This window comes from Cyclopterus lumpus, chromosome 3, assembly GCF_009769545.1.
Source record: "Cyclopterus lumpus isolate fCycLum1 chromosome 3, fCycLum1.pri, whole genome shotgun sequence".
Classification (NCBI taxonomy): domain Eukaryota; kingdom Metazoa; phylum Chordata; class Actinopteri; order Perciformes; family Cyclopteridae; genus Cyclopterus; species Cyclopterus lumpus.
The window spans coordinates 8,773,388-8,785,850 of NC_046968.1; the positions used below are offsets into that span (position 1 = coordinate 8,773,388).

Sequence of the window (12,463 nt, forward strand, 5' to 3'; positions counted from 1 at the left end):
TGTCTCCTGGACCCCATCCCAACGAGGCTGCTTAAAGACGTGTTGCCTTTAATTGGCACCTCTCTGCTGGATATTGTGAATGTGTCTTTGCTAACAGGCCAGGTACCACATTCCTTCAAAGTAGCTGTAATTAAGCCTCTCCTGAAAAAGCCCACTCTTAATCCAGAGGTGTTGGCTAACTACAGACCAATCTCTAACATTCCCTTCCTCTCTAAGATCCTTGAGAAAGTAGTCGCAAATCAGTTGTGTGACTTTCTACATCAGAATAGTTTATTTGAGGAGTTTCAGTCAGGATTTAGAAAACACCACAGCACAGAGACAGCACTGTTCAAATTTACAAATGACCTCCTAATTGCATCAGATAAAGGACTCATCTCTGTACTTGTTTTGTTAGACCTTAGTGCTGCGTTCGACACCATTGACCATGACATCCTATTACAGAGACTGGATCAGTCGATTGGCATTTCAGGTACCGCACTAAGTTGGTTTAAATCCTATTTATCAGATCGATTTCAATTTGTATTTGTAAACGATGAAGCCTCAATGACCATCAACGTTAATCATGGAGTTCCACAGGGTTCTGTGCTTGGACCAATTTTCTTTACCTTATATATGCTTCCTTTGGGCAACATTATCAGGAAACACTCCGTACACTTTCATTGCTATGCAGATGATACTCAATTATATCTATCGATCAAACCAGAGGAGACCAACCAGCTCGCTAAAATTCAAGAATGTCTTGAAGACATAAAAACATGGATGACCTGCAACTTTGTGATGTTAAACTCAGACAGTTATTTTACTCGGCCCTGAACACCTCAGAGATCAATTATCTGGTGATGTGGTTTCTGTAGATGGCATTGCCCTGGCATCCAACACCACTGTAAAGAATATCGGCATTATCTTGTCTCAAAAATATGCAGAAAAGCTGGTTCACGCGTTTGTTACTTCCAGACTAGATTACTGCAACTCCTTATTATCAGGCTGCTCTAATAAGTCTCTTAGGTCCCTCCAGTTGATCCAGAATGATGCAGCTTGTGTACTCACAAAAACTAAGGAAATAGATCACATTACTCCTGTATTAGCTGCTCTGCACTGGCTCCCTGTAAAATCAAGAATCACATTCAAAATTCTTCTCCTCACCTACAAAGCCATGATTGGTGATGCACCATCATATCTTAAGGAGCTTGTAGTACCATATTGCCCCACTAGAGAGCTGCGCTCACTAAATGCGGGGCTACTTGTGGTTCCTAGAGTCGTAAAAAGTAGGATGGGAGCCAGAGCCTTCAGTTATCAAGCTCCTCTTTTATGGAACCAGCTTCCACTTTCAGTCCGGGAGGCAGACACAGTCACCTCATTTAAAAATAGACTTAAGACTTTCCTGTTTGATAGTGCTTATAGTTAGGGCTGAATCAGGTTTGCCCTGGTCCAACCCCTTGATATGCTGCTATAGGCTTATAGGCTCCATTGCACATTATTAACTCTGCTTCCTCCCCGGAGTCTTTGTGACTTCACATCTCATAGGGTCCATTGATTGATCCATGTATCCTAGCAACAGCTCAGAAAGCTACAGGATGGCTATTTTAATGGAGCGAGGTCTGTTTCCATCTGTGACACAGACACGTCATCCTATTAGTGTGTTGAAATGTCTGTCACGTGACAGAGTGGATGCTATCGCAGGGTGCATATGTCGGACCTCTCCAGCTTACTCGAGGATGAGAAGTGATAATATAAATGCTTATATATTGTTATAATGTTATGCTTTTGTCAGGCTACTCCAGTTCAGAATAACAAATAGAAGATGAGATTTGTGTCTGGGAATGTCTGCTTCTCGAGAATAGATAGCGCCTTCTCACAACACACCAATATGTCATTGAATAGTCTAACCAAAACGTGGCCTTGCAGGGCTCAGTTCTGTGGAAAGAGAGAGGAGGAGATGGAATTATCCCCCTCCTCGATAGTTCAGCACCAATTAGAAGTTGGGATGATGCATACAAACCTGTGACGAAATCTGTGTATGTAAAGGCCGGGTTTTCCGGTTCTAGGGCAGAGATGTTGTGACTCCCCTGGTATTGCAATATCAGCGTTTTACTTCGCTTGTGATCAGAGAAATAAATCCACCAGAACGAGAGAAGTTGTTGGCTGAATTCTTTCAAAGGCTCTTCCCATGCAGACGATTATGAACAACGCTAACAGAAGGATGATGAAGAATATAGACAGGAATATATCAACTTTGGGCCCTCAGGTAGTTGCTGGTGAAGTGTGTGTTGCTGGAAGTCATACTTGATTGAACTGTAAGTAATGCATTGTATGTGTGGTGGAAGATTTCTATGTTTGATCAGGAGGAGAGTTGTGGTTCAAATATTCAATTGCAACAGAGTCTACGAAGGAATCAAAGTTGTCTTTCCGTTTATTCAAGCTTGCAAGCTGGGAAAAGGGTTCAACAGCCACATATCTCAGTGAGCTGCCAAAAAGGAGATTATGATTTGTTACTCCTATCACTCAGTAATGGTTTTGGTCGAGAAGGTGTTTTTCTTTCATTTCAATTCCCGCGTTACTGAACCAATCCAGACCTTAAGTAGCCCACACACATTCTGTGCTAGTATCGGAGTGGCATCGTTTGTCAAATGGTCGTTCTTGTGATCAGTAGTAAACTCATTTTACTTTCCACTAGTTGCACACGTTGAGTTAGGCTTTTCACTCTCCAGAACATCTCCGCGTGGCTGCAGTATCATCACGTCTGTAGTACGAGAACCATGTGAACCATCTCAAACTCTTCTCTGTCATCCATACTCATGTGTAGATCTTCAGCGGCGGTCTTTCCCTGAGTAGCAATGTCACATCTCCTCGCTCCACGGTAAACCATTTCACCTCATCGGCTTCCAATTAATTGGATTTGTCCTCCGTTGGGTTGCCGTAGTTTTGTATTTAGTATTTTGTGGAGACGGCAACATATTTTGTGTCTCTCTGCATTCAAGGATAAGGCTGGCATTGTTTTTTGTTTATTAGATACAACATTTATATCACAAATAATTATTAATAACACCAGCCTTGTCCTTTTACGTGTCTGCTGAGGTGTATTAATATGCATGAATGATTGCATGGACTGTATAACTATAGATACGGGCTAAAAGTATCACTTTGTGTGAGAGTGAGAGACCTTAATCACATGTATTGCTACGGTGACACACCTGCATGTGCTATTACTCTTGTCAGTACCCCATATACCTGGTGATGCAGGAGGGACGATTCACTCTCTTAAAGGGGAACTCCCCCGACCCCAAACATCAGAGTCTGTTTACAGGACTTGGGGAGTATGACTGCATAGTGTGGATAAAGTTTCCTAAAGCTTTTTTTGGGGCTCCAGAATGAGCTGCGTGAAGTGATGTCACTTAAGTCAGTGGCCGAAGACGAGATTTTGACAGGAAGACGAATGTGTGGAATCAAAGAGGATATTTATCGATTTTAAACCTTTTAACTGTCCATTGTGAGAACGTTATAGGACTACAAAGCTCTTTAAATATTTTAAGCTCCAAAACCAGGATGACTGCATTATAGTTTACATTAAAGAAATGTGTACAAAGTGCTCACAACGGTGCATTCAACACCATAGGAACGAGAGCCAAGTGCCATCAACAATTGGAAGTGAAACCCTCCTAAACGAACAACTAAAAGTGTTTTTAAGTGATCATTTCTTAAGAAATAATTAGTTTGTGGGAAAAACTGTGCTGAGTGGTACATCCATGACTAACAAGTGTAATGGTGTATCTAAGGAATGTGTTTAAAGTACATGGAGATAAGGTTTAAAATCAGTAAAACGCTCCACTGAATATGTGTAAAAGTATATTTCTGTTCTCTCACCACAGCGCTGCAGCAGCCCCTCCTCCACCCCCAGTGGGATCCTGTCCCCAGTGGGCCCCGGTCCAGGAGATGGACAGCTGCACTGGGAGGACAGGCAAGGCCAGTGGCTGAGGAGACGCAGGCTGGATGGAGCTATCAACAGAGCACCAGTGGGTTTCTACCAGAAGGTCTGGAAGATCCTGCAGAAGTGCCATGGCCTGTCCATCGATGGCTATGTGTTGCCCTCGTCCACCACGAGAGAAGTAGCGTCCCACAGACTAAAGCTGGATTTAGGACTTTGTGTGTGTGTGTGTGTGTGTGTGTGTGTATTTATTTAACTCTGTGTTTTCTCTGTAGATGACAGAGGGAGAGATCAAGTTTGCGGTGCAGGTCGAGTCCGTCCTGAACCACGTCCCCCAACCAGAGTACCGGCAGCTGCTTGTGGAGACTGTGATGGTTCTGGGCCTGGTAGCCGACGTGGACGTGGACAGCATTGGCGGCATTATACATGTGGACCGCATCCTGCATCTGGCCAACGACCTCTTCCTCAGCGACCAGGTACAGAGACAGCTGACGGCAAGAGGCACATTTGATTTGAAGGGATGTTCATGTATGTTGACCGGGGTTCTCTCTGTCCTGCCTCTGCTTACCCAGAAGTCCCACAGTGTCAGTGATTATTTCCTGGAGAAGGACCCAGCGACAGGAATCTGCAACTTTTTCTACGACAGCGCCCCTAGTGGCAGCTTTGGCACCATGACCTACCTGTCCAAGGCAGCGATCACTTATGTGCAGGACTTCCTGCCGAGCTCCAGCTGCCTGATGCAGTGAAACAGCTGAAGAGACATGTTTTACAGGGAGAGGATCACCTGGCCAAAGGCAGCAACGCCTCTCATTATCAGCTCATATGATTCATGTCGTACTTGTGAGTATTTACTCTTCAATAAACTCTGAAACTCTCATACACTGATGTAACATCATGGCGTTGGCAGCTGATTTAATTCAGGTCTGAACTGTGAACTTATTTATTTCTTAAACATTCTCAAATGTGTGTTTACAGGACTTACTAATATGCATTATATGTCAATTTACATTTGCAAATATATTAGCACATCTCTGAACTTGGTGGTGTGTGTGTGTGTGTGTGAGGATATTATATAAACAGTTAATTGTCTTGTAATCAAATGTGTCAGGTTATAATTCTACAGAGCTCGGCAGTTATCGGAGTAATACATTCTATGTAATTTGTTCACCCAAATTATTTCCCTCAAATCAATCATTTTTATTTTCTTCATTGTTGTTTTATTTGTATTTAGTAATATAAGTTATTATTCTACTGTAATGGATTACCTTAAATATTTAAGTTATATATCCATCTTAAAAACAATTTCTAATAGTTCAGTGGTGATACATAAACTTGCATTAGCTGTCGTCTTATCAATATAACCCCGTATGGGAACAAGAATCATTGTTTACCTTGAACGCCAAGAGGTTTTTGTCTTTGTGTGTGACACTCCTGAGGTTTTGCTACTGATATGACGAGTCAAGTTGTGGCCGAACCTCAACATATTGATGGTTTCTTCATTTGTGTAAAGTGAAGATACATTTATTACTGGTACGTTGGGCTAGAGGTCTGCTTTAATACTGGTATGTAGTAGGGTTTCATATGTATACTATCTATATAGATATATATATGTGTATATATATATATATAGATCTATATATATATATATATATGGGGGCGACTGTTGGTCAGTGGTTAGCATGCCCGTCTTTCAATCAGGGGGTTGGCAGTTCAATCCCCGCCCTAGTCGATGTGTCCTTGAGCAAGACACTTAACCCTGCATTGCTCCCCGTAGCTGTGTCTACGGTGTGTATAATGTAACATATAAAGTGTCTTGGAGTATCTTAAAAAGTGCTATATGGATTATTATTATATATATATATATATATATATATACACACATACACACACACTGTATATAGTTCATGAAGTATATATAAAGAATAAAATTGCAGTGCAGAGAGGTCCGGATTATATTGAATTGAGTCTTTGTAAGTCTGAGAATCACAGAAAGGAAGAAAACAAGTTTTAAATAACTTCCATTCCAACACTTTCATTTTAAAAGCAGAAACAGTAAAAGTTGATATATTTTAACGCGGACCTAAAAACGCGAGCATTACAAATGTTCATGCAGTAATAAAATCATTTAACTAACGATGGTAACCTATCATTTGTTTATTTACTGCCACATCATTTTCTATAACCAGGAGTAGGAGCGCTGATTGGTCACTTTTTTTCTTCAGGATCCCCTGATTAACACATGTGTGTCTAAAGTGGGAGCAGGTCAAAAAGCTGGTACTGTTGGCTGTCCTTCAGATAGTTAACACTTTGTGGCAGCTGATTGGAGTTTCACGCTCTTATGGCCAAATATATAAGTCTTAAAAATATGAAACGTTTAAGTTTGAATAAGTAATAGCAGGGGTTAAGAATCAAAAAATGCTTCCAGCATTCACACCAATCATGTTAATGACTGAAAACGGTGATTAACACACAGATTTGTTTATTTATTTACAATATATGTACACACACACACACACAAACACAAGAATCTGAAATTCAAATGGGTCAATTATTAACTAATCCATTTTTTAATCAATTGGGGAAAATAAAGTTTTAAGAAAGAAATGGCAGGTTGACACACTGCCACTCGCACGCTTCCTCATGGCACTTCATTTATATCTGTGTGGACACGCAGAAATATATTGAGGATTCCTTTGGAGAAACATGGTGGACATACTCAGCATTCATGTCGTTATGTCCTACCGACACAATCCTCCCTGAGAGCTTGTGCAGTTGAATTCTCCGGTGCTGTTGCCGTGGGTTGCTTCCTGTAGCCAGGTGGACACTCTGCGATGCAGCTGTGGTCGTTTCCGGCTAAGGTGTAACCATACGAGCAGGAGCACCGGTAGGATCCTGGTGCGTTATGGCACTGCTCCGCACACGCACCGAGCCCCTGGTTAACAGCACACTCGTCTATATCTGGATGAGAAAAATACTTTTAGGAGAACGTGACCAACCTTTTCTATTATCTTTTATTGTCAAAACTGTAAAACCATGGGGACAAAGTTGCATTACAGAAAACAAACTTTGTTTTGCATGGTGCTGCTTTTTTTAATGTAAATTCCCTTTCTGAAGTTGACTACTTTTCTAAAAGGAAGTAAAATGTCTAATAGTAGGTAAATAAAAGAAGAAAGTAGTGTCTCTCTCTCTCTCTCTCTGCTCTGTTGCAAAAATACTGCAGTATTAGTAAAACTGTTCTGCAGCAGTCCTAACATGAATGGGTTAAATGTTGGATTTATACCAATTTGGGAGACAACAAATCACATATGAGACGGCTGTTTCACGTCCACTTGCATAGAGTGACGGTAGTCCAATCGAAGAGGTAAAAAACAACAATACATTAATAATTCTCAATATATTTTCAGAGTGCCTGAACTGGAAAAGGCTAGTTTTGACAACTGAATTTATTTGTTTATCAATTTTGAACGAGCTAAAAGAAATATTCTGTTTCTTAAACATTGACAAATGGATTGGGGATCATTTCCTCAAGCGTAGTCTGCCGGATTCACAACAAAAACAGTCATAAAGAGTCAGTGCCCTCAAGCGCTGATTTAGGAGAGCATTTTCAGTTTCTACCGCAAACCTACAGGGATTATTCCTGAAAATCTGCCAAAAGGTGAAAAACACACCGCTGAAAAGGTCTAACGATCACACTCATAACAACTGGTGTAAAACAATAATGAACGCTTATAGTGATTGACTTCAGAGGACAGATAACATTGAGAGGTTAACTGCCTCCGCCAGCCGTGCGGAGGTTATTCATGGTGTTAACAGTGAAATCCTGTGCAGAAGTAAAATATTGCTTTAATGACACAGCTTATTGGTCAAAGGCTCTCTTTGTTCACTGCTGGCTAAAGTTAAAATCGATAGCATTTAAAACAGATTATAGCCTTAGAGGATCCAAAATCCTTTAAAACTAGATAAGCTGCTTGGTACTTCCATACTTTGCCCGTTTAATTTCAAGCTCTGAACATTTATATTCTTTCTTTTATTGTTTGAAAACTGAAGGCAGTGCCAGGTTATCGAATGCACAGCCGCATCATTCAACTTTCATATTGCGCTAAAAGAAACACACACACTGCGCACGCGCGCTTCGCCTGTGAAATCTATATTGCTTAAATGTTAGTCATAATACTCAATGATAACTAATTAGTATAACAAGCCTGCATAATATGGATGAAGGCAAGCACATCATTCGGCCAAAAGTAAAAAGACAGCGCTCTAGTTCAACATAAAGTTATAAATATGAACATGACCCTCGTCAAACTGGCTGTGAACAAATGATAAACTCTGAGACTAAATATTGCTCATTAGAATCTCCAAACTAAATTATCTCACGTTTAACCACTTCGGAGACATCAGAGCCAGCGGATCATTAAAAGAAGTCCTACCTGGGTACCTGAGGACGCGCTGACCGCCCGGTGCTGGCGAGACTTCCCGGTCCCGCTATCAGGTCCCCACATCTCCGAACATATTTTTAAGTAGGCTGAATCTGGACAATTTCGAAAATGTCAACTTACAGTTGTGTCGTCTCTCTCGTCCGCCATTGTTCCGTGTTGCTGGTGCGAAATGCATTCTGGGATATTTGCCAGATCGAAGGACGGACAAGAAATGGGCGGGGCAAGACGCATCGGGGAATTCCGCAGAATTTGGCTTTCCTAATACAGCATTCTTTGACGTCACGATTTAGTGACGTCTAAAAGAATGTGGCTTTGATGACCAAGACAAGAAAAGTTTGTAAGTAGACCGAAAGCAAATCAAATTGGACATTTTGCATTGGACATAGCATTGAAAATCTTTTGACATGACGTTCCCGTACGGATTGAAGAGTTTGGTGGAGAGTATCTCAAGAGCTGTACTTCTTGCAGAACCTGCCAACATCCCAGACTTTTTAAATAATTATATGACAGAGCTTATCAGTTTTAGAAGCTGTCATGCTGGAACGTATCCAAAACTGGTTTCTTTTGACTTCGAAGAGTTCTGGGGTAAGCTATTTAGCTTTAATGTATACAATATGATAATTTATGTTACAATTACAGCTGTTAATGTAGTGCTGAATCCCTTGTACTGATGTGTTTTTTTATTGTCTTTACAGAGAAGGACTTCCTGAAAATAAAAGAGATTCCAGTTGCAAAATCGCCTCAAGTGCCATCTCCCATTGAGATAGATGAGGCTCTCACACCGCTCTATTCAGAGATGGCCTCCTCTGTTCTAGATGTCAAGGTCACCATAACACCCTCTAGAGGTCCAACAGTGACACCCAGTGTGGTTCTCCCACCAATTCCAGTGAAGAAAACCAGAGGTAACCTGGTCTCTGGTAGGGATAAACCAAAAAAAGGAGGCATAAAGGCAAGAATCCCACCTTTGTCATTTAATGCCCCGATAACACACTCTAGAAGTCCAACAGTGACACCCACTCTGGTTCTCCCACCAATTCCAGTGAAGAAAACCAGAGGTAGCCTGGTCTCTGGTAGGGATGAACCAAAACAAAGAAGCATGAAGGCAAGAATACCATCTTTGTCATTTAATGCCCCGATAACACCCTCTAGAGGTCCAACAGTGACACCCACTCTGGTTCTCCCACCAATTCCAGTGAAGAAAACTAGAGGTAGCCTGGTCTCTGGTAGGGATGAACCAAAACAAAGAAGCATGAAGGCAAGAATCCCACCTTTGTCATTTAATGCCCCGATAACACCCTCTAGAGGTCCAACAGTGACACCCACTCTGGTTCTCCCACCAATTCCAGTGAAGAAAACCAGAGGTAGCCTGGTCTCTGGTAGGGATGAACCAAAACAAAGAAGCATGAAGGCAAGAATACCATCTTTGTCATTTAATGCCCCGATAACACCCTCTAGAGGTCCAACAGTGACACCCAGATAAAGGCAAGAATGCTGTAACGGATCCAAAACTGGTTTATTTTGACTTCCAAGAGATGTGGGTAAGCTATTTATTGTTAATATATATAATATGATAATTTATGTAATAATTTGCGATGTTATATGTTACAATTACAGCTGTTCCCTTGTATTGATGTTGTGTTTTTTGTATTGCCTTTTCCAGAGAAGGAGTTCCTGAAAATGCTAGATTTCAGTTCCAAAATCGCCTCACACCGCTCAATTCAGGGATGGCCTCCCCTGTTCTGGATGTCAGGGTCAAACAAGGCAACCCCCATACGCGAGTCTCCACTCCCCCGTTCCCACCAGCCACCGGAACACCTCCGACCAATCATCGCACCCCCCGACCTTGACTCTCTTTTATTTCTCTAACCCCTCTTCTTCCCTTACCTCTTACCCCTCGACCTGCATCCCTTCACCCTCGACCCCATCCCTACATCCCTTACCCCTCGACCCCTTTTCCGCTTCATAACTTTTTCCAATAAACTGTTCAAAACCCATATTGCTACTAGTGTGGTCATTGTTAGTGAAATGGAGTTTTACAGAATTTTACAGGGATAACCAAATCCCCCTGTCCTCAGCCACGGATCAACCTGATCTATCCCGGTATTTCAAAACTTTGCCGGATTGGATCAGAGTGATCCTGATGCCGGCAGATTGGGATGTCCAAATCCGCCCGCCCCCTCGATCACAGACAAGAAACAGGAAATGAAGCGAACATTTTACTGAAAAAAAGGAGCTGGCACAACTATTGTCTCTAAATAAAAGTATGATCTTAGTCAGTGTTGATACATCCTAAGACTAGATCAAAGGCAATCCTTATATTGAGTTAACAAATTACGTAAATCAGCACAAAGTTGAAAGAAGAGCTCGGCGAAGTCAAATAAAGCCGAGTTCGCGCTAATGCGAGCTAACGCTGCTCCATTGACTTCTGTGTTAAGGAGCTAACAAGTTAGCACATAGGCTATTGTCTGTATGTCGCGGTCCACAGTCCACATTTTAATGCATTTACTCAAGGCATTGTGTGTAGATTTTAAAAAGTGTTGTACATATCTTTTTAGGAAACAGTTGTCAACAAAAGGGACAGCCCTAAAACCTTAATATTTGTTTGTTTTTTTACAGATGTTTGTGGAAAGAGAAGACAGCCAGTTAACACAGACCTGCTCCAAATGGCATAACCTTTTGAGCTTTGGATATGAAAATTAAGTGTGTGTGCTGAATGCATGTTAATAAATACATTTGACTGATTTTCAGTGGGTATAACTTAACACTGTTACACTTAGGCTGTTCAAACCTTTACATGTAATCTCCCTCAAATCCACCTCTGAGGTGGGATCAGGCTAATCCTTTCTTCATCTAACTGGTCTCTCCCTGATTGAAATAGTGGTGTTAACATTTAAGAGATTATTTTTGAATAACTCCAATTACCAAAACTAATTACCCAAACATCTCATACATGTTTGGATGTTGAGAAGTTGAATGACGAAAATGATAACGCAAGTAAAGATGAGAATAATTAGTTTTAGTGGCAGACATAGTAGTCTCTCTAGAGTTTTGGGCAACTGCTCGAATGGAAGTGCAGAGAAGGACATCGACAACCAGCGGTGTAATGATGACATCTCTATACATCTCATCATTGACCAAATTGGAGAAAGGGCCAGAGAAAATTACGGGGTCCGACATTGTTTTGGCCTATGTACACAGAGATTCCACATTAACTTCAGTGGCCTCCGAGTGGCGAATTCGGGAGTCAACCGTGTAGCCTTGTAGGGGTACACATAATAGTAGGTTTATAAAACCACATTTTTTAAAACAACTATTGAATTATTTCTTAAACTATTTTGACTCATTTATAATAAAATGTATTCATTGCTTCATTTGTTATTTAAGGATTTGTCGTAGGGATATTTACTTATTTCATTTGCATATGTATGTACATATTTATTTCTTAAATATGTTATGAAACTTTACATATTATACAACATATATGGCAAACTGGAAATGTTCGTAGTGGACAGTTAAATCAGCTAAATAATGTGGTTGGTTACAATCGTATTTAGCTGTTGGAAATAAACTGCAATCTAATCCCGACCTGAGGTGCAGGGTCGATTTGTGCATTCATTTTGCATATTAAAATTCACAGAAATACGGCAAACATTAGATTTCAGTTTGGACCTGCAGAATGCCAGACTGCTTTTGCTACAGTGAGTGCAATTCAAAAGTAAATGCACTGATTTCATCAGCACACAGTCAATGTTAAAATCAGTGCCACAAACGCACGTGGAAAGAAATGCTTTAGCATGCCAAATCGAGGGTTGTGGCTTTGTGTCAGTGCATGTTTCAACCTTGTGTGAACATCTTAAATTGCATATAAAAAATGGGAAACAAGTGTCTTGCCCCTATGATAACCGTTTGAAGAAATTACATGTCCGTTCATCCTTCTCCTCACACTTGAGCCATAAACATTAAACATCTCCCAGCACTTCTATACTGCCACTGCCGAGCCAGCTAATGTTAGCTTATTAAATGGTGAAAATACCCCAACATCTCATACATGTTTGGATGTTGAGAAGTTGAATGACGAAAATGATAATGCAAGTAAAGATGA

General features: G+C 41.0%; 2 protein-coding genes across 3 annotated transcripts; one reads left to right on the plus strand and one right to left on the minus strand.

The window, feature by feature from the left end:
- Positions 1-2,179: 2,179 nt before the first annotated feature.
- Positions 2,180-4,812, plus strand: LOC117751363 (phosphorylase b kinase regulatory subunit alpha, liver isoform-like). Its single transcript, XM_034563178.1, has 5 exons — positions 2,180-2,245; positions 2,804-2,857; positions 3,867-4,103; positions 4,198-4,398; positions 4,495-4,812. Exons 1-5 carry the CDS (start codon positions 2,180-2,182, stop codon positions 4,666-4,668), a joined length of 732 nt encoding a protein of 243 aa, XP_034419069.1. The 3' UTR covers positions 4,669-4,812.
- Positions 4,813-6,384: 1,572 nt separating this feature from the next.
- Positions 6,385-8,515, minus strand: LOC117725751 (fibulin-1-like). Of its 2 annotated transcripts, none has more exons than XR_004608946.1 (2): positions 8,353-8,498; positions 6,385-6,880 (listed from the first exon to the last, which is right to left on the minus strand). XR_004608946.1 is itself a non-coding variant. In XM_034525726.1 (2 exons), the coding sequence occupies exons 1-2, from the start codon at positions 8,422-8,424 to the stop codon at positions 6,654-6,656; spliced, it is 291 nt and encodes a 96-aa protein (XP_034381617.1). In that variant the 5' UTR covers positions 8,425-8,515; the 3' UTR covers positions 6,385-6,653. The 2 variants fall into 2 exon arrangements, 1 of the variants encoding a protein (XP_034381617.1); XM_034525726.1 differs by having other exon boundaries at positions 8,361-8,515.
- Positions 8,516-12,463: the final 3,948 nt, after the last annotated feature.

What these genes read in the sequence shown, in the direction of transcription:
- LOC117751363 (XM_034563178.1), top strand. Translation starts at nt 2,180, where the DNA reads ATGAACAACGCTAACAGAAGGATGATGAAGAATATAGACAGGAATATA. An exon ending in CCTCGTCCACCACGAGAGAA is followed by an intron (nt 4,104 to 4,197) that starts GTAGCGTCCCAC and finishes TTTTCTCTGTAG; the next exon opens with ATGACAGAGGGAGAGATCAA. An exon ending in ACCTCTTCCTCAGCGACCAG is followed by an intron (nt 4,399 to 4,494) that starts GTACAGAGACAG and finishes CTGCTTACCCAG; the next exon opens with AAGTCCCACAGTGTCAGTGA.
- LOC117725751 (XM_034525726.1), bottom strand. Translation starts at nt 8,424, where the DNA reads ATGTGGGGACCTGATAGCGGGACCGGGAAGTCTCGCCAGCACCGGGCG. An exon ending in GGCGGTCAGCGCGTCCTCAG is followed by an intron (nt 6,881 to 8,360) that starts GTACCCAGGTAG and finishes TTTCTCATCCAG; the next exon opens with ATATAGACGAGTGTGCTGTT.